The sequence below is a fragment of the Gracilinanus agilis genome, chromosome 5, assembly GCF_016433145.1.
Source record: "Gracilinanus agilis isolate LMUSP501 chromosome 5, AgileGrace, whole genome shotgun sequence".
Classification (NCBI taxonomy): Eukaryota; Metazoa; Chordata; class Mammalia; order Didelphimorphia; family Didelphidae; genus Gracilinanus; species Gracilinanus agilis.
Window position 1 is genome coordinate 242,429,585 of NC_058134.1, and position 22,860 is coordinate 242,452,444.

A 22,860-nucleotide genomic window follows, 5' to 3' on the forward strand; every position below is an offset into this window, starting at 1 on the left:
AAGATTATTTTTTCTGTTAAATGTTTCCCTTCCAATCAACTTCATTGTTTTTTGTGCAAAAATTTCAGTTTTATAAAAGTTATCCATTTCATCTTCAGTGACCATCTCTTTTACTTGCTTGTGAACTCATCCTTGATCCTTAGGATGTTAGCCTTTATATCTAGGCCACACATCCCTTTACAGTCTTATTATGGTAAATGGTATGAGATCTTAGTCAAAACTTTCTTTCTACCAGATTTCTTTTCAATTTTCTCAGCAATTTTTTTACATATTGTCTTTACACTAGTAGTTGTGTTCTTTGAGTATATTGCACATTTTGCTACTATATTTGCTTCATATATTAGGTACTTTTTATCTGTTCTACTAATTAGCTTTCTTTTTTCCTTTTTAAGTCCATACCAGAAAATTTTGATAACACTTTTTAGTATACATTATGTGATTTTTAGCACTGCTGTCTCCCTCTTGCCCACTTTTGTCATAATTTACCTTGAAAATATTGATCTCATCTTACTGCAGATGAATCTTATTTTTTTTCTTTTTTTAAACATTTATTAATATTCATTTTTAACCTGTTTAAATACTTTATGCCCCTACTTTCCCCTTCACCCCCCGCTCTCCCCCCACCCATGGCCGACGCACATTTCCACTGGTTGTAACATGTGTCCTTGTTCAGGGCCTATTTCCATATTGTTGTTAGTTGCATTGGTTGTGGTAGTTTCGAGTCCACATCCCCAATGAATCTTATTTTTTCTGTTTTTGAAAGTAATTGTTTCTTAGTTTGATTGGTATGGTACAGAATAAATAAATTTAGTTAGGATTTCTAAATTATTATTGTTTTTGTTATTGGCACTGTCTTTATCTCTAAAGAGTATTTGATAGTATACATTCATAAAAGTTTTCTTAGTACTATGCTGTGGTAAAGATTGATCATTTTGATAGGTTATTTACAATCCTACTTGAAAGTAACTGTTTCAGTAAATATTGTTTCCATGTATAGACTTCATCATCATATCTGTAAAAATGATCATTTTCTTTTCTTTCCCTATACTTATTCCCTTAATTTTTAAAACTTCATACTATAGTGTAAATGATAAATCTCTTTTTAGACCCTCTGATTTTTTTATTTAATTTATTTTTTTAAATAATATTTTCCCATGGTTACATGATTCATGTTCTCTCCCTCTCCTTTCCTGTCTCCCCTGCCAGAGCTGACAAACAATTCCACTGGTTTATATGTCTTATTACTCAAAATCTATACCATATTATTCATATTTATAATAGAGTAATCTTTTTAAAACCACAACCCTAAATCATATGCCCATATAACCAAGTGACAAATCGTATGTTTTTCTTCTGCGTTTCTATTCCTAAGGTTCTTTCTCTAGGATTCTTAAAGTTCCACAGGATTTTCTTGATCATTGCATTGCTATTATTAGTGTATCACATTTGATTGTCCCACAGTATTTCAGTTTCTGTGTACAATGTTCTCCTGGTTCTTCATTTCACTCTGCATCAGTTCATGGAAATCTTTCCAGTTCATATAGAAATCAAACAGTTCATCATTCCTTATAGCACAATAGTATTCCATCACCATCATATACCACAATTCGTTCAGCCATTCCCCAATCAATGTACACTCCCTCATTTTCCAATTTTTTGCCACCACAAAGAGCGCAGCTATAAATATTTTTGCACAAACATTTTTTTTATTTCTTTGGGTAGTGATACCGCTAGATCAGAGGGCATGCAATCTTTTAAAGCCCTTTAGGCATAATTCCAAATTGAGGTATACCAAACCTAGTATTATTCCTTCCTTTGTACCATATAAAAAAGCACTTTTTTAGCCTCTGTCTCTGTTGTTACAGAGATCCTGAATTTATAGCATGTAGGGTTGTTCTGTTGCTTCACTTCCCCTACCTACTCCCTCATTTACTAGTTTAGAAATACATTGAACCTCTTTGGAGCTTTTTTCCTGTGTTCTATTATAATTATCCCTTTAACATGATTCTACACTGTAATTAGCTACAGACCTACTAAAATTTTATTTTCAAGTAGCTTTATTCTGATTAAGAATATTTGTTCTTTCTATCTCATTGATACAGTACTATAAATTCTGCTCATTTATAGCTGATTTGCTGTATGTTGTCCAGGGAACCTAATATTTTCCCACTTGAATTATTCTTTTGTTTGATGTGCATATTCTTTTCTTCCAGGACTTTAAGACCTCAAAGATCACTTAAAAACCCTTTGTCTTTTTTTTCACATTCTGCTAGGCTCATCATCAATCCTTTCACTCATGTTAATTCTGTTAGCTCCAGAGGAATAAATTGGTGGTTTCATCACTTCCACATAATCCATAGTATATCTCAAATCTCAATATTTGGAAAAGTGTGGTAACCCAAGGATTTAAAACAAAACAAAACTTTCCAGAAGTCTTTAATGTTTATATGTTTAACAGGGTTTTGTGCAAAATACCTACTTGCCCAATTTTATTAATTTCAATTCAATTTGTGAAATACTATGTTGGACACCAGAGATATTAAGTCACTCCCCACTTTTTTTTTTAATCTTACCACCAATAAGGAAACTAAGACACATTACATTGATAATTTTGTCATGAAAATGTAAACATTCTCAAAATTCTTACAATATTAAGAGATCACAAAAGACTTTCCAAGTTTGCAAACACTATGCAAAAATACCGATTTTTATTTTGATAAATAACTTACACTCAAGCATTTCTATACACAAGATCAGAAAAAGAAGGTTGTATATGAAATGAGAACCTCCATTACATATTGCTTCTTTGAAATTCTATAAATCATTCAGCATTTTAGCCCTTTGAAACATCTTGTTCTATATCCATTAATATATTTTTTTCTCCCTTTTTTCTCCCCCAACATTAAAAAAAGTCGTCATTTTGAATAACAACCAATAAGTATAATGAAGCAAAAAGAAATCTACATAGTAGGTATGTCCAAAAAAAAATCACATCTTTGAATCTTGAGTCCATAGGTAAGAAGGATTTTTCAAAATTAGTCTTATGATTTTGATAGGTCTTTTCATTTAAAAACTTAAATCCTTAAATTGTTGTCATTGTATAAATAGTTCTGTTTACTTCATTCTGAATCACTTCATACACCTCCTCCTAGATGTCTATTTTTAAAAGATAACTACATTTTGGTGATTTTTCCACATAACAGAGTGGAAGTCCTGTCCAGTGCTTATATTCTAACAAAGAGTGGGCTGATGATGTAATATATCTGGTCCAGATCATTCTGTGAATGACTGACTATATGACAACTCCTGGTCTTGATGTCAGGAACTCTTTGTTTAAAATCTCTTGGATTCATGTAAAGGCTCAAGCCTAGATTTGAATGCTTTCCTTCCAAGAACTTAAGAAAGTAGGAGTTTGCAACATATAGAATTACCCAGCTTTTAACAAAATATTTGACAAAGCTTCTCATGTTTTTCTTGTGTACAAAATGGAATGTTGTGGGCTAAATGATAATATAACTAAGTAGATTTGAACCTAGCTCTAATTAATAGTACGTTGTTAACTTGAAAAGAAACACGCATATGCACATGCACTCCCTAGTACCATTTAACATATATACCTTAGATAAAGGTAAATGGCCAATCAAATTTACAGAAAAAATATCTCCATAGGCTTAATCTATTATAAATGAAACTTAATGAGGTAAATATAAAATCTTGTGCATTTTTTTTTTAAATCCACTGTCTCAAATACAAAATGGAGGAGATATGGCTACAAATTATCAGGGAAGGGGGAGGTAGGCTATATGATTAATCTGCTCTCAACAGTGTATTAAGACAGTCAAACAGGTATATTTAAGGCCCTGATGGCAAACCTGTGACACACGTGTCAGTAGCCATTTTCAATGACATGCGGCCACATGTGGCTGCATACAGAGAAGTATGGGGCCATGTACCAAGGATGAAACATTTGCTCTAGTGTAGTGTAGACACTCTGTGTGGGAGGTCTGTAGGCCAAAACAACTGTCACTAAGCAGGTAAGTTAAATAATTAGTTTTTGGTTTATTAAATATAGTTATATTAAAATTATACATTTTTGTTTTTTAAACTATAAATATCGCAAAATTATGGGTTTTTTCTAGAAGCGACACACCACCCAAGTTATGCTTGGTTTTTTGGTGAATTTTGGCACACTAAACTCAAAAGGTTGCCCATCAATGATTTAAGGTATTCTATTCAGTTGAGACATGGATAACCTGGAGAGGGAGATGTAGCAGAAAAAAAAAAAAGGATGCTGCAAGACTTCAGGGATATGTGTGAGATTTGGTTGAAGGAACTGGACATTTTTAGCTTAAGAAGACACAATTTTTTGTAGGGCTAAACTGTCTCCAAAGAGGAAGTTCTGTTTTGGAGAAGAATTAAACTTCAGCTTGGTTCTCTGAATTTAGAACTAGAAGCAATGGCTAGAAAAAAGCAAAGAGGAAAAGTAGACTAATGTAAACTAAATGTAAATGTATATGTAAACTAAAACTTAGCCCACTTGAATCTCTAGAAAAATGGAATGGACTGCCTTGGGAAGTAATGATTTACTTTCACTGGAGATCATTCAAACAAGCCTTGACAACCAGTTCTTAGTATGTTGTGTGTTTCTTAATGGGGTTATGGATTGGACAGAATGGTCACTGAGGTATCTCCCTACTTTTAGTTTGCATTCCATAGATAATATTTGTTCACCAAAAATGGTATGGAACATTATATATTTTATCTCTGAGACTAACATGGTACCATGAATTTTGCTGCTAATAAAATATTATATACTTCATGATGATATTTCAGAAATATTATAATTACCCTGAATTTTTAAGACTAAATTTGACTTTCTGGCAACTCTTTCCTCCTTATCTCTTGGTTCTATTTTCTTATTCTTATTCTCCTTGCCTGAATTATTAATTCAACTTTGCAACTATCTTCCAAGACCAGCTCGAACCCTCTTCTAAGCTCATCTTTGTGTACTGTCTACTTTTCATTGAGTTTAACTAATTACCATGTTGATGCCATGTGACTCCCACATCTAAATACGTAGCCTAAATAACTCTCCTGAATTCCAGTCCTATTTTTCCAACTCTAAAACAAAACCTGTTATCTGTCTATTCCTAAAGTGGCACTTCTCCAAACTTTGCCATTTTCCATTTTGTTCATTTTCCATTTCTTTCATTTCTAGACCCTGAGGACAGATTATTTGTGTATAATCTTCACTTCTTCTTCAGGGCCTGCTTTGAGTCATTATCATCACAGTGTTCAGTTTTGTTTTTGTGGATTGTTTTTTGTTCTTTCCACTTCTCCAGTCAGTATGTTTTTGCCTGGTTCTCCACTCAGCATCAGTTTGTGGATATTCTGAATTCATAATCATTGTTTCATATGGCACAGTAATATTTTTTAAACCCTCATCTTCCATCTTAGAATCAGTATTGTAGTGGTTAAAATTCTCAAGCAATACCATTTCTTAATTTTAAAATAATTTATTACTTGACTGATGAAGGCATCCTAATTATGGTCAAACGACTTTCTTGACCATTATAAGACAAATGGGAACTCCTGGCCTAAGGAATTTATATGCCTCATCTTTCAGCTCCTCCCTTGAACATTGCAAGATATCTCTAACTTGGCATTTAACTAAATTAGGAGGGGGTCCATCAGTCTCTTAGCCCTTCCCCACTGACATTTGAAGTTTTGTGCATACGCTGGAAAAGTATCATTATAGAACTTTACTGTTAGAATCTATGAAAGGACCACGTTTCTCAGGACAAAGAGAGTACAAAAATCTGCAGACTTATTGGTCTGACACTTGATTCGGGAAATCTCCCTAATATACGGGAACTGATTTGGGGACTTTATAATCCAGGGCTCTGATATAAATATAATACCATATGAAAAATCAGTTCTCACAATACTGTGTATTGGTTCCAAGTTGGAAGAGTGGTAAAGATTAGGCAATGGGGGTTAAGTGCTTCCCCAGGGTCACACAGCTTAGGGTAGTGTTTGAGGTCTGATTTGAACCCAAGACATCTCACTGCCAGGCCTGGCAATTAATCCACATTAACCTACCTGCCCCTGGCACAATGATATTCTTTTACATTCCTATACTACAATTTATTTAGTTATTTATCTGTAGACATCTATTTTATTTCAACTTTCTTCCTACTAAAATAAAGTGTCGCCATGAATATTTTGAAAGCAAATGAAACCTGTTTTTCTTTATACATGCTTAGCAGTGGAATTTCTGGATTAAAGAGTATAGATGATTTAGTAATTTTTCCTAGCATAATTCCAGTTTGCTTTTTGAATGGTGGGATTAAAATTTCCTAGCTTTGCCAATAGTGTATCAATGTGCCTCTTTCCAATACCTTTCTAACATTGGTGGTTCTCATCTTTTTTTTTTTTTTCCATCCTTGCTAATATGTTGTATGAGCTTAAAACCTGTTTTGCTCACTCATTTCTATAATTACTGATTTGAAACAGTACTTCATTTATATAATAGATTGTTCAACTGAACAGAGCTGATTTCTGTGTGTGTATGTGTGTGTGACAAGAGAGACAGAGATAGAGATCACACATTTATCTCCTACTTCCTGACATAGGCCCCTTGGAAGTTGCTCATATTTATTTTACTTGAAAAATGCTTTTTTTAAAAATGCTTTCAAATCTTTTATTTTTCAGATTACACATTTCTTATGATTAATGTGGAGAAAAGAAACTAGCCATGGGACAAAGTTCAAGAGACCTCCATGGAAAATGTTGCTGCTGATGCTATTATACAAAGTCATATCATGAAGAGTCTATTTAGAGGATGATTTTCATATTTAAACAGTTTTCATGTTGAAAAAAATTTGTGAAAGTGAAAAGTGAAAGTTTTTTTTTAAATAAACAATTTCCTCATCATAAAAATTATACTTGTAATGGGCGAAATGGCCAACAACTCTGTTGCATACAGTGGTGTAAAAAACTCTTTGAAGGAAGCTAATCATGATGGAGATTTTGGAATTACGCTTGCTGAGCTCCGGGCTCTCATGGAGCTCAGGTCCACAGATGCATTACGTAAAATCCAAGAAAGCTATGGAGATGTCTATGGAATTTGTGGGAAATTGAAAACCTCTCCCAATGAAGGTAAATTTTTAAATTTTGGTTTCTTTTGATTAGTCTTTTCTACAGGGACAATTTTGTCTTTGATTTATAAATTGTCTTTTTCCTGATTATAAGAAGTATTATGTTTCTACAAAAATTTTAGCGACTAAAAAGATCAGGATCACTTGGTTATTTTAATATCCTAAATCCAATTCGTGTGTATTCGATATTTGCAAGATTATTCCTATACACATTTTTATATTTTGTTTTCATTTTCCATATATTTTTTAATGCACCTAGTCACAATGGAATGAGTGCTGGACCTGGAGTAAGGAAAACCTGAGTTCAAATCTAGCTCCAGAAATTTAACCTGTTTTCCACAGTTTCCTCATCTGTAAAATGAGGATAATAGTACCTATCCCCAAAGGTTGTTTTGAGGATCAAATGAGATGTTTATAAAGCACTTTGCAAAACCTTTTAAATCCTTCTATGAATGCCAGCTACAATTATGATTGTTGTTCTTACTACTATTTATTGATTTAAAATTTTTAATTATTTTTTTAATTTTATTTTTTAAAGAATGGTTACATGATTCAAGTTCTTACTTTCTCCTTCACCCTCCCAAACCCCCCCTCCCCCCAATAGCCGACGTGCATTTCCACTGTTTTAACATGTGTCATCCATCAAGACCTATTTCCATATTATTGATAGTTGTACTAGGGTGTTCATTTCAAGTCTACATCCCCAATCATTTGACTTAAAATTGTTTAATGCTCTTTGTTTTTTACATTTGTTCTTAATTACAAAACTATTTTATAAATGTGTTTTCTGGCTAGCTATTAGGGAGCAAACAGTTCCTACATAGTTCATTAGAAATAAGCCACACCCCACCTAGATTGATATCTGAAACATAAAATAATATTAACATTGTCAGCAGCTGTATACACTGTTTTTAACCATGAGGTTAGACTCAGCTTAACCTAGGCTTTGAGAGTAAAGCTAGACAATTTCTGAAGGAAATTAAATGGGATTATATGACAATGCAGTCCTAACAACTGTTTCCTTAGGGTTAAAAGCATGTCAGGTCTTAAATAGGTATATATCCATGAATCCTCTATATGTGCTTAGGGCATTTTAAAAATTCCATCATGCTTTCATATTAATTTAATATTTTATAATGGGTGAACTATGAAAATGGTAAATCCTTACTATAATCATCTTTGAAATGGTTTCAGAAATAAGGGGCTATCTAGCTATCATAAAATATTTGGGTCTAAAATTATGGAACCAGAATTTCAGGATATTTTTAAATAACATAGTAGTCATATTAAAGTAGGAGAAATACTCATGGAAAATGGATGCTTGTTGATCCCAACTTACTGTAATAAAGACTTTGAGACTTTGTTTTAATAAAAAGCTGTTCAAACAGTAATAGCTCACATTTCTTGAACACATTGGTTTACAAAGTAATTTCCTTATGAAAATATATACTTTAGCTATTGTTATAAATATATTCTTTAGCTATGTGCATTTTTTAATTGGAGGTATATTAGTTTCCTTCACCAATTTTATAGAAATTATCTCCAAAGCAGTGTTTGTACTAAGCACTTGCTAAGTATCACTATCTATCACTGCTACGATAAAACAGAAAGGGATAGGAAATTTTAGGAAAAATTGATGTAAAGTTAATTCAATCAATATGTTTTTTAAAAAGCTTACTTTAGGGAAAATTATATTTGGATACATCACACAGGAAAATCTTTGACAGAGTTCTGGGTATACTGTACAATATTATTTATGTATGGTTATTTAAACATTGTTTTATATAGAAGAATTATTTTGATGTAATGATTCTATCAAAATTCATACTGGGGCCTTAAAGAAGACATTGAGAAGATTGAGACCATTTCATGGAAGCCCTCATAATTTCCCTTTTCCACAGCTCAAAAAAAACCTTTTTTTTTAGTATCATCTATTTTTTTGTTACTGAATCAAGACATTCTCAGTCCTTGAAGACTTGCTTCTACTTGCTTGGCCCTTAATCTAATCACTGATTTCTTTCACAATGATTCTTTCTCACAAAGGTCTACACTTTTCTTATTTATAAATCTATTCAAAACTTAATATCTCCTTTATATGTTCAGTTAGTCTTTAAAACAAAAGGCCTCACAGTTTTCTCATCTAACTATTAAGAGTTGTTTATATCTACTCCATCCTTTCTTTCATCTCTTTATAATCTGCCATCCATCTAGAGCATTCATTTTAAAATTCTCTGAAGTCCTATAGCCAAGTGCAGTGGTTCTTTAAATGTCTTCTTTTTTTAGGTTTCAAAGGACTATGAAAAACATTCTACAAGTGAAGGACTTGTAGGAGGATAAATGAATTGTGCAAGGTCATAGAACTAGGAAATAGCAGAAATAGAAATAACCCCCAGCACCATTGACTCCATGTCCATGGTATTTTCCAATATATGTACTACCAGCATGGCACAGTGAAAATAAAGCTTTAAATCAATGATCCTAAAATATCCTGCTTCTCTCAAAGGTCATCAATGCTCCCCTAAGTTGCATAGTATTTTGGAAAGAACACTAGATTTTTCCATCAGGACATATGTGATCCTGTGATCTCTGAGTCAGGTTTTTGGGGAACTCTTTAAGCAATCCTCATCCTTACTGAACAGTGCACTATTTGAAAAAGACCTACTGCTTCCCAGATAGTCTTTCTTCTCTCTACTCTTAGCCCCTCTGCTCCCATTTCTTTTCTTACCTCTAAAACTGGGGGAGGGGGGGGATATTTCCCACTCCTTTTCTTCCTGAATGCTTAAGGTCTGAGTTCCCTCATCTTCCTTATCTCTCCCATTCATCTAATTCAACAGGCAATTTATCAAGCAGTGACCACACCGTTTTGTTCTAGGAGTATATGCTGTTCTAATGAGGGAAAACATATATGTCAGAAGATACAAAATCCATGCAGTTATAAATCCAGAGTCATTTCAGGGACCCAGGAGAGAGCAGTCTTTGGCATTCTTTCTTCAAAAATCTTAGGTAAGAGCAGCACATGAGTGGAGTTTTAAATGAAGCAAGGGATTAGATAAGGTATAGAAGTAAAAAGAGCATTCCAGGTATAGGGGAGCACCTTCCCTTTAGGCAACAAGATGTGGAAATAGAGTCTCAGATATTTGCAGTCTATTTGGAATTTGGAGTGTAGAGTGTGTAAAAAAACAGTCTAGGAAGAGAAGTTGGAGCAAAGTTATAAAGGGCTTTAAATGCCAAACAGAGGAATCTTATTTATGTAGGTAATAGGGAACTATGAAAACTTTTTGAGCAGGATAGTAACATGGCCAAACCTATACTTTATATTAATTTTACAATTTGGGCTAGAGGAGAGGTGATGAGGGTCTGAACTAGTGCTACATCTTTGGGTGTAAAGAGATAGAGAGGTCCAGATGCAAGAGAAATTGTTGGGGGGTGGGGCTGAAGAGATTTGGCAATCTTTGGCAAGTATAGAAGATGAAGAAGAATAGAGTCAAGGATAACTAACTCCAAGATCCTGAAACCAAGGAATGGGAAAGACATCAATGCCCTCTATAATGCTCATGAAACAACTCAGTGGGAAAGTACAAAGGAATTCTTCAGTGGAGGAACAGAACTTGACAGAGAGAGAAGATGCTGCCTCTTAGCACAAGCCTTTCCCCTTCCATCCCACTCCAACCCAGAATTCCTATGAATTTGTTTTGTATATATTTGGTTTTACAACTTGTTCTCCCCTAATAGAACCTTGGAAGTTGAGCAAAAACAACCATTGATCAAGTACTTACCTAGATGCCAAACACTAAGTTGAAACCTGGGGATCTGACAAAAGCACGAAAGTCCTTCCTTACCCACATGGAACTTCTGATCTATCAGGAGAATCACAGGGCAGCTGACTCATATCTCACCTACTACAGAAGCCTTTCCCTCCCCCTTTTTCTAACCCCTTCCCCTTTTGAAATTTTCTTCCTTTTATACTATATATATCACAAATGCACTTATATATTTGACTGTTGCTTCCCACTAATGAGAGAGAGCCACTGGAGAACAGGAACCCTAACTTTGCCTTTCTTTATATATCAAGTGCTGAGCACAATGCCTGGCATGGGTGTTCATATTGCCCTATGCATTGCCATAAAAATGGGAACCAGGCCTTGAGAATTTAAGTAATAAGAGGAGCTAGATTTTTTCGTGTCATGAGAACCCTTTACAAATGGCAGGATCCAGATAGTCCTAGGGAAATTCATTTTTTGTCTTTAAAGTGGCCCATTTTGACATCATATTTCCATTGTGATATATCCTACATCAAATTAGTATTTTGTTGCTTTTTAATCTTATTATGCCAACTATAAGCTTATCTGTCAAGAGTTTATCTCTGGGCACACTGGATAGAGTTCTGAGACTAAAGTCATGAAGATTCGTCTTCATGAGTTCAAAATAGACCTTAGATATTTACTAGCTGTGTGATCCTTGCCAAGTCACTTTACCCTGTTTCCTCATCTCTTAAAATGAGCTTGAAAAGAAAATGCAAAACCATTCCAATATATTTGCCAAGAAAACTCCAAATGAGGTCATGAAGAATCAGATGACTGAAAATGACTGAATAACCAGAACATAAGCTTGTCTACAAGTGGCCTGCTTGAAGTTGCTTTTTTAAATGTCTGATTTGTATGATTTTAGCCTTTTCCCAAAGATCCTCCATAGTAACAAAATCTTATTTTTAAGAACACTATATTGATTTATAGCTGCAGACCGTAATTCAGCTATATTTCTCCTTACAATTGCCTACCTACATCCATCAGCAATTTGTTATTAATTACATTTGTAAAGTGTTCTAATGCTCAAACATGCCCAACCCATGCTTTTGTTTTTATAGATTGGGTTTTTTAGTAAGAATTTTTTTTTTATTCTAAAATTGTCAATACCTACCTGCAGGAATCAGATAGATAGATAGATAGATAGATAGATAGATAGATAGATAGATAGATAGATAGATAGATAGATAGATAGATAGATAGATAATGTTAGGATATCATTAAAGATTAAAGCATTCTTTAGAGCATATTTCTAAACCAAAGTGGCAGTTGGAGATTTATAGTTTAGCTAATCAGAGCTCAAGTGCTTTGAAGTAAGGTAAATCTTACTTTCTTTGTTTCTTGTTTGTTGTCTTTCCATACTGTGAGATACCATTGCTCACTGGCTCATTCTTCCTAGATATACGATTGACTTGACAGTCATATTTGGCTGCTGCTTCCCACTTAATGGGAACTTCTTGGAAGCAGGATCCCTGATTTTAGTTTTCTTTATATCCTAAGCTTAGCACAGTGCCTGAAACATAATAAGCCTTTCACAAATGCTTGAACTGACTGTGTATAGATAGCACCTTAAAAACTCATGTCTATCTACCTAAATAACTAGCTTGTTTCTCTGTGAAACCTGAGATTCAGTCTCTTGTGAGTAAATAGGTCCCAAATATCTCTATATAGTAAGTCACTTCCTCCATTTCTTTGTTCCTGTCCTCAAAAAAAACAACAACAACTTGTAAATGAATGTTTTTCTTAATCCAATTCTTTTTCAAAGGACGTCTACTTAGTAATATGAGTATAACTAAAAATGGTATTGACTTTCTTAAAGAAGTACTTGTTTGATTATTAGCAATATTTGGATTAGTCTCTTCCTTTAAAATTTCTATGATCTAAAATTTTAAAAGAAAAATGAACAGAAGTACCAGTTTTGTCACCATGATATTTTACTAAGATTAAAATTAAAAATGAGTGTTTAAATTCAGTCATAAATGGACAGATTTAAAGTATTACTGTTCATTGTTTCCCTTTTGGAAGTAGTTCAGATCTGTTTCTGTTGATTTGATGTGGTTTATAAAGTTTCAAGTTATCTGAAAAATCCTTACTACATGGTCTCTGTTTATGTATAATAATTTTATGTTGTGAAATGTTCTTCTGAAAGAATCTCTGAAACATGTCATCTTGCACATTATCTTAGCAATTACTGTTGTCATTAAAAATATAAATAATACCACCACCCACAAGAAAAGTTTTGTTATCACGCACAGAATTTCCACAAGTTCAGCTTGACTTCAAATTAATTCATATAAAATACCAAATGAAGTATTGTTTCTTCATAATAAACTAAGACCAGAAAAGCAGTGGGATATGGTCAAGAAAATGCCTCCAGCCAGTCATATGTTCAGGAAGATTTAGTTTGGGAATCAATGAAACAATGTACAAAGAAAATGAGATCTAAGATGGCATTTACCTTAGTTCAAATCATTTGAGCTCTGATTAGCTAAACTATAAACCTGCAATTGTCTCTTTGGTTTAGAATTTGGAGAGAACATTGCTTGGAAGGCTTTGTTGGAAAGAATTTGATCCTTCTGCTTGTATTCTAGTATTGGTATGAATGTTTGTCATGTGCCCTGTTCTGTAGCTATATTGACAGAATATGAATGTGCTATCTGTATTTTAGGCTCAGACTAGAATTGAAACAGATTAATAATCAAAAAATGTAAAGGTCAAAAATGTCCATCTTCTCTTATCCCTTTTTTTTTTTTTTTTTTTTTTTTTTTGCTTTTTCATTTTTATTATGAATTAGCAAACTTTTGGTCTGCTAACATAACTTAAAACTAAGTTTTTAATAAGCATGCACAAGTTTCAGTGTGCAACATGAAAATTTTAAAACGTTACTTAACCCCAGTTGCCCACTCTTTACTGCTCTTTTGCCTTAGAACCAATAAACTGTATTGATTTGAAGACAAATGAAAAAGGTATTGAGTTTTTTTTGTTGTTTTTGGTTTTTTTTTTAATACTAGCATTATTTTGACTATGCTTTGCTAGAAACAAGACATTTCTAAAATATCAGACCTTTGAAAATCCTATGTGAGTGCATTTTTCTTGAGTAAGGTTTTTAAATAGGCCATGCTTTTTTCTTTTGTACTGAAGCAGAATATTTTAAAGATCAGGACTGTGGTTATTCATTCTACAAATATTAAATATCCTTGTGCAATCATTTGGTTTGTTTTTTTTTTTTTCTCCTTAAGTATTGAAGGTGATTTAAAGAATTAAAATAACATTCTTGCCCAAAAGGAGCATAAAGACTCCTGAGGAAAATAAAAACCCAAGTACATAAGAGTATAAAGAGCCATGAAATGATTGAGAAATCACTTCTAGATTTCACAGAAGTTTTTGCTGAAACTTAACAAATATCTAGTCAGAGATAGGTAAAGAAAGGAGGAATAGGGTGAGCAGCAGGAAAGTGTGCATCCGATTTGGAGAATGATGAATAATAGAGTAAATTATAAAAATAATTTTATTAACAATATATAGTAAAGGTGGGTTTTTTCATTTCATTGTTAGTTGTCTGAAGTTTATGTTATCAGAGACTCCACTGCTTAGTACATGCTCCAGAAGTCTTACAGTTCAACATAAACTTAAATTAAAATTCCACAATATCTCTACCTGAATCACTGGTCTTGTTTCTGCTTTCCTGTACTCATTAGTCACATAACACCAGTCACTCTGGAGTAGGCCTTCATTCCCTCTTGCAGTCTCCCCACCTTGAGTTTCTCTACTCCAGTCTATCCTCCCTTCAGCTGCCAGAGGGCTTTTCCTAAAAAGCAACTCTGGTCTGATTGTTGTTACCCTTCCCAAATTCCTGTGGCTCCCTATTAAAAGAATCAATTATAAAAATTCTTGGTTGGATATTTAAGGACACTTCCAGTATCCTAAGCTATACTGGCCCCTTGGGGACCCTGCACAGGATTCCAGCTCCAGAAGCTATGCCTATTCACTTAGTTGTCCCTCCCTGTCCAGAATGCTTTCTCTCTTCACCTCTGACTCCTAACTCAGGGCTTCCCTGACTTTCTCAGAGACTGTTCACATTCCACCTCCTGTCTGAAACCCTCCTCTCCAGCCCCTCTGGTACCTTCCTTCTGATAGTGTCTTCCATCAGCCCTGTGTGTGTGATCTTTACACATTTGAGGCCACAATGTCCCCATGTGTACGGTGCCTGGTACAGCCATAGGAAGTGCTTATTGACAAATGTCTGCGGAATACTCTGGGTTTTAGCCAAAAATAAAAGTCATGTTCACTGACTTGTTAGAGAACTCCTTCTCCTCTCTTTTGGGGTTGGATAAGGACAGTTGGTGGCTTAAGAGTGCCCTCAAGCAAGCCTTTTAGGGGAGACCAAGATGAAATGCCTCCTCAGACCCTGCAAGCCCTCATCTTTAAAATGGAAAGGGTAATAGTGCTACTTACCTCATAGCGTTGTTGTGGAGAGGTCAAATAAATTAACATGAATGTACTTTGCAAAAAATTTTAAAGCTCTATAGATGCTAGGTATAATTAGAAATCATGGGTTCTAACTTTATATCTTAGAATTTTTTTCTTTTTTTCTTTTTTTTTTTTCCTAAACCTTACTTTCTGTCCTGGAATCAGTACTAAGTATCAGTTCTAAGGCAGAAGAGTGGTAATGGCTGGGCAGTGTAGGTTAAGTGACTTGCTCAGGTTCACCCAACTAGGATTTTAACCCAGGACCTCCTATCTCCAAGTCTGGCTCTCTATCCACTAAGCCACCTAGATGCCCTTTATCTTAGAATTTTTAATGGGAGAAGGTAGAGGGACCTGATGAGAACTGGTTTTGGAAGAGCAGCTTTCAGAGCTGAGAGAAAAACTTGGCATCAGTTCATAGTATTTTTCTTAGGTTGAAAATTGAAATTGTCCCTTTTATTATCTTTTTATAATACATTTACATATGATGGAGTTTTAGTTGGGACTTAAGGAAGCCAAGCAAGCTAATAGATTGGGCATGAGGAAGGAGACCATTCCAGGCATGAGAGACGATTAGAGAAAACATCTGGAGTTAAGAGATGGCAGGTCTTGTTCATGGACAGCCAGGAGGCCATTCACTGGATCAAGGAGGACACTTTGGGGAGTGAGATGTAAGAAACCAGGTCTAGCTTCTGAAGGGCCTAGAATGCCAAACAGTATTTTGTCTTCACTTCAGAGGCTGAATGGAGGAATAACTGGAATGGATGGAGACTGAGGCAGACAGACTCCCTTTAGCAGGCCATCCCCATAAGCAGGATATACAGGGATGAAGTCCCACCCAAAATCAGAAGCATGTTCAAGAGAAACTATAAAGGCAAGAGGAACCTGCTTTGTAATAAATTAAATAGGGAAGGTCAGAGGAATCCAGCATGATTCCTAGTGTACGAGCCTGAGGTACTATTGTTGCCCTCTACAGTTTACAAGGAAGGTAGGAAACAGAGAAGGCTTAAGGAGAAAGATAATGGGTTCTGTTTTGGACTTGTTTAAAATGTCTACTGGACATTCAGTTTAAGATGTCTGAAAGGCATTTGGAGATGTGACTCACTGCAGGTGAGCAGAGATTTTAAGGCAGGGTAGATCTGAGAATTGGCATAGAGGTAGTAATGAAATTAATGGGATCTGATGTGATTGCCTAGTATTTGTATCACTCAGTAAATGGGTACACTGTTTTCTGATTTGAAGAACGTAGTTCCAAAATGCTTTCCAACACTGATATAAAAATTCCCTCCACTAGTTCACTACTTTGCCCATTTTTCCAAAGCCCTTTGAACAATTTTCATTTTCCTATTTAAAAATTTTTTTAAAAAATATTTTCTGACACTATCACAGAACTATACCTTGTGCTTTATTTTGCATTCCTATAATTATTAGTGATTTGCATTTTTTTATCGTAGTTGCAAAAATTTTCTTAATTCCTCCATTTATTTTATGTGTGAGATCTTGATCTATATCTGATGCTAAACAGCAATTATTGTCAAATTTATAATAAAAGTGATGTTTGCTAGCATTTATTTAAGGCTTTAAGATTTACAAAGCATTTTACATAAACTAACTCATTTGATTCTAATTAAAAACATTATGAAGTAGGTGCTATTATTTTCCTTATTTTACTGGGGAAATTGAGACTAAGACACTTGCCCAACGTTTTACAGCCAGTATAGGTTTAAGGAAACATTTGAACTCAGGTCTTCTGGACTTTGTATTCTATCCACTTTCCTATCTAGCTGCCTCTGAATAGGTGATACCCCAATAACTGAGAAGATACCCCAATAACTGAGAGTCTTTGGGTTCATCAAATATTTTGCTACCATTTTTGTTTGCTTTTGTATGTTGTATATCAGTTCCACTGATCTAATTCTATTTTTTAACCAGCATCAAAAAGTTTTGATGATCACTGCTTTGTAGCATTGTTGGAGATCTGGTACTACTTTATCTTCTTTCCTGCCTTTTTTTTTATTCCATTATATTCTTAACCTTTAGTTGAATTTTGATATTTTTACCAGCCTCCTAATATAAACTTTTGATAATTAGATTGATATGGCATAAGTAAATTCATTTAGTTAGTACTGCCTTTGTCATATTGTCACAATCCATAAGCAGTTATTTTGTGCATTCCATAATTATTTTAAATGGAACATTTCTTTTTATCTGTTCCTGCTAAGTTTCAATCCTTTGTTTTGTGACTAGTCAATGACCAGTTTTTACAGTAGTCAATTTTATGGTCTTAGTTGATTCTATTAAATGCAAACATTGTTGCTTATCACTTGTTCAAACAGTATTTAACATGCTTTATTATATTAACTCAGAATGGAGGAGAATTTGTCTTAATCTTATTTGCTTTGTTAAGTTCAGACCCTAGTTCGATCTGGCTCTTTGTTTACAATCTCTGCTATTCATGAGTTTTTAACACTTCTGAGCTAAAAGAATCCTTTCTTCCTATTCTTTTTCTATAGCCACCACAATCCCTTCCAATCCTTGACAGTGGTTTCACATTTTTTTCAGGACCTAAAGTGCCCTGAAGATTTCTCACTCAAATAATTTTTAGGAGCTCTTGAATTCTTCTTTTCGGTGCCATTCAGCTATAGTCATAATCTAGTTTGTAGAATGGTAGTAATAATCTTATAAAATCTCTTACCAAGAAACATTTGGTTTAATTTCCTTAGAATTTTTTTTTAATACACATTTCCCTTTTGGTTAAGTCCTTCAACTCTTATGTCCCTTCATGTTAGCTTAATTGTCCTTACTTTTTACAGAATAAGCTGCCAGCTCTTGCCTCTGTATATTTCCAACCATGGGTGGTATCTGTTCACTTTTTATTCTTTCACTCCTCTGGCATAAATTCTTACAGGTCTATGTTTCCAAGTATCTTTTTCCTAGTTTACCATATTCACAAATAACTTTCAGTAAGTAGTCAAGAAACATGAAATTCTAGACCTTTTTGGTGATGATGATAATTAATATCATGTTAACTTATACTAATGCTATATTAATACTATACTAATTAATAATTACAAGATCAGAAACCTCAATAATAACAAATCACATGGTTAGCAAAGATTCCTTTTAAGTGGAATACTCATTTTCCTTGGTTAATCAGACTGCACTAAATTAAATCAGAGTTAGCTGCTTGTTTACCACTAGTTTATGAAGAATTAGCCTACCTTCTCTGCCTTGCCATTCAACTCTTGACTCCCACCTTCCCTTAAGATTTTTTTTGTCTACCATTTATTGCTTCTAAACTAATGATAGTATGGCTCTCCAGTTCTTCCCTGGCCCCATGAGGATCAAACCAAAAGTGAGCTGAGCCATAGCAGCTGAAGGGCAGTTTTCTCCTGGAATTCAGTACCAACCAAGACACTTGAAAATGAAGAAATGATTAGGTTTGATGAAGGTAATATGTTGACAGTTCCTAGCACTGAGGTTTAGTGATGAGCCCAGGGCAACAGAGCTTGCCATTCCAGTTCTGGCACTTTATCCACTATATGCTATGTTGATTTTATTTAGATAATTTCTTGGTACAGACATGTGATTCCATTGGTGTCGACAACTCCTGACGGGGTAACTCGTTTCAATAATACAGATCTCAAATTTTTCTCCAACTTACTTGCAAATGTCTAAGTTGCTTTAGTAACCTGAGAAGTTAACTAGCTCCTGTGATATACTAGTGATACAATGTCAAAATGATTTAAATAAAGGCTTTCCTGACTCCAAGGCCATTATTTCTCCACTGGACTCTACTGCCTCTATTACATGCAAATAGAGTAGAAAAGAAAAATGGTGAAAAATTCACTCTGCAACTAAAACTTCTATTTCATTTTCTTAAATCATTTAATCAGAATTTCCCTTACATGTCTTGATGTGGCTGTTGCTTTGATCTGTTTTTAATAAGTGATTTTAATAGAGCCTTGAAAATTTGAATTTGAGGAGGTACAAATGCTAGAATTAAAATATTTTTTAAAATTAGCAAATATCACAACTGTTGACATGCACATTTGCCTTTTTTTTTTTTTTTAAATAGGTTTAAGTGGAAATCCTGCAGATATAGAGAGGAGGCAAGCAGTGTTTGGGAAGAACTTTATACCTCCTAAAAAGCCAAAAACTTTTCTTCAATTAGTATGGGAAGCATTACAAGATGTTACCTTAATTATATTAGAAATTGCAGCCATAGTATCACTGGGCCTTTCTTTTTATCGACCTCCAGAAGGGAATAATGCAGGTAAGTGAACTGACCTCAAAAATGATTTAAAATATAATGTTACAACCAGTGGAAATACACATCAGCCATTGGGGGGGGAGGGGTGAAGAGGAAAGTAAAAGTATGAATTATGTAAACATGTTAACTTTTCTAAAAAATAAACATTAATAAATGTTTTTTTAAAAAAATAAAGTTGATGACAAAAAAAATAAAACAAAATATAATGTTACCATTAAGAAGTAATTAATACTGAGTATCACTTCCAGGACAGAAAAGGAGTATAGTTAGACAATTGAGTGACTTTCCTAGGGTCACACAGCTAGGAGGTATCTCCAGGCCTGGCACTCTATCCACTGAGCCTCCTAGCTGCCCCTGATGAATACTTTACTAAAGAATATGGAGAGGGAGGGAAAATGGAAAAGATGGGGCACATTTTTTTTCTTAGTTGTTGTTTTCAAGGCTCTTATTCTGTCTTAGAACCAATACTTGAACAGGATCACACAGCCAGGAAGTATCTGAGGTCAGATTTGGACCCAGGTCCTCCTGAACCACCTAGGTGTCACTCTCCAGTTCTGAATCTTTTGAGTATTAGTTTTTTGTTGTTTTTTGTTGTTGTTGTTGATATTTTTTAAACCCTTACCTTCCATCTTGGAGTCAATACTGTGTATTGGCTCCAAGGCAGAAGAGTGGTAAGGGCTAGGCAATGGGGGTCGAGTAACTTGCCCAGGGTCACACAGCTGGGAAGTGTCTGAGGTCAGATTGGAACCCAGGACCTCCTGTCTCTAGACTTGACTCTCAATCCACTGAGCTACCCAGCTACCCCCTTGAGTATCAGTTTTTTGACAAGAACTCTAATACTTTGAAAGTGATTTGTAGAATAGTTTTGGTTTTTCCTTTCTTCTTTATTTGATTGGGGGGCGGGGATAGTAGTGTTATCTCTGGGTGACAAAGAATGTGCACAATTCATTCCTTTTAGGGGCATAGTTCCATTCATTTTCCAGAATGGAGGAACTAGTTCCACCATCCCTGTGATAATGTGCCTATTCTCTCACGGGCCTAACACCATTGTCCCTTTTTTGTCAACTTTGCCCATCTCATGGATATGACAAGGAACAAGGAACCTCAGAGTTACTGTAATTTCCATTTCACTGCTTATTAGCCATTTTGGGCATTTTTAAAACATGGCAGTTGTTAGCTTGGATTTCGTCCTTTGAACACTTCCTCTTTAAAGTCTTAGACTGTTTTATCTTTTTAGGATTTTTGTTCCCTTTAAGAAATAAGAACCAAATTGTTAATTATTGTTTTAAAACATTGTTTACATTTTGTAATTTCTGAAAATAACTTTGTTAAAGAGATTACAATATTATTTTCATCCATTATTTTCCTCCTTCCCTGATTGCATACCTATTACTTTCCCCGTAGAATTTGTCCCATACATTATCTTTTCCCCTCAAACTACCTTAAACCACTCCCTCCCCATTGTCTCATAGTTCACTAAATAAGTTGAAGCTGTTTTGAAATCCCTCTTTTCTCCTATTTCTACACCTCAGATTCCCTCAAAAACATGTCCATTGTCTACTCTTGCTCTCTAGACTCTGAGGAAAAGATGCTCTTTTTCTCTTCCAAGGCCAACCCCAATACTTTTGCTTTGAGCCTAACCCCTCCAAGTGCCCTAGGAAATTACCCCTTCTCTTCCTTTATCCTCTGGCTTCTTCCTTATTGCCCACAAACATGGCCAGATTTCCTCCATGATTAAAAATTAATCTTTCCTTTATTCTGCTACCTCCTTGAGCTATTGATTTATATCCCGTCTATCTTTCAGTGATGGAAGGCTTCCTTTTCCTCACATCTTATTTTTTCCCAACCTCTTATAATCTTGCCCAGTAAATTTACAAACTGTTCATTCAAAGATTTCTAGTGATCTCTTTCATTGCTAAATCTAGTGACTTTTTCTCATTCCTGCTCTTTCTTGGTTTCTCATTTGCTACTGCTGACCAACCCTTCCTCTCAGATTCCCCACAGTTTTCATAATATCATTCTCCCCATCTGTGTGGCTGTTCATTTGTGGTCAAATTCCTTTGTTGCATTACTTAGTTCTTTCATTTTTTTCAGTGATGCCCGAGTCTGAACACACTTCTCTCTCTTGATTCTCCCATGGAATTCAGTTGTCATCTTGGGTGTATGGCTCCTCAGTCTACATTTCCAGTCTTCATCTCTTTCATCCTAGGCCCCTATCACCATCTACCTTCCAGATATCCACTACCTAGATATCCCATTAACATTTTAAACTAAACATGTTCACATTATTATCTTCCCATTGAAAACTACTCTTTTGAGAATACCACAGTCCATTGGTCACTAGGCTCACAATCATGGAATCCTCCTTGACTTCACTCTCCCTCTCTTCCCCCATCCACTTTATCAGGTACTCAGTGGTGTTGATTCTGTATGTGCAGCACCTTTCACATCTGCCCTTCTCTGTTCATGCCCTTATCAGCTCAAGCTTGGATCATCGGAACAGCCTGCTTACTGGGCCCTGAGTTTCTTCCCTAACCAATTTGTCTTCATCCCTTCTCCTTAGAGCCTGACCGTGTCATTCCCTTAATCGAGAATTACTGATAGTATCTCTACATGTTTCAGTCTCTTCATAATCCAGGTTGAAACTATATATTCAGATTGATTTCACAGTATCCCCTTCTTTTGCTTTACAGAGCAAACTATGTGACTTGCTGTGTCTCATATAATCCATTCCATCTTCCAATTCTATACCTCTGTCCACATGACCAAAATGTATTCCCTTCTCAACTTCCCCTGGCTGTCTTCAGACTCAGCTCAAGCTCAGTCTCCTGCCTTTTCTCATCCTCCTCTGAGGTTGTGAGTTTTCTTCTCCCACCTCTGAAATTACTCAATATTTTGTATGTGTATTATTTTCCCCTTAGGAAAATGACCCTCCTGGAGGTCAGGGACATTTTTCTATTTTCATCTTTTATCTCCCAGTACTTAGCACAGTACCTAGAACATCATAGGTGCTTAATGAATGATTGTTGAATGATTGCTGGAAAAAAGTTGGCACAATAAAATTTCATCCTTCAATCCATCAATACCCTTCTGATTCTATTAACCTTGCTACTCTTTTCCTGCTTTAGCCTTCAGAATCTTTTTGCTTACTCAGAGA

General features: G+C 34.9%; 1 protein-coding gene across 8 annotated transcripts in view; it reads left to right on the forward strand.

Moving 5' to 3' along the window:
* Positions 1–6,714: 6,714 nt before the first annotated feature.
* ATP2B1 (ATPase plasma membrane Ca2+ transporting 1) overlaps positions 6,715–22,860 on the forward strand; it is a 65,009-nt gene continuing 48,863 nt past the window's right edge. For 3 of the 8 annotated variants that reach the window (XM_044678343.1, XM_044678344.1, XM_044678345.1), the window contains exons 1-2: positions 6,720–7,161; positions 19,509–19,706. In XM_044678343.1, coding sequence (XP_044534278.1) covers positions 6,954–7,161; positions 19,509–19,706 — 406 coding nt within the window. In that variant the 5' untranslated portion in view covers positions 6,720–6,953. Of the gene's footprint in view, positions 7,162–19,508; positions 19,707–22,860 lie in introns of all 8 variants that reach the window. The other 5 variants (XM_044678346.1, XM_044678347.1, XM_044678348.1 and 2 more) reach the window with 3 other exon arrangements.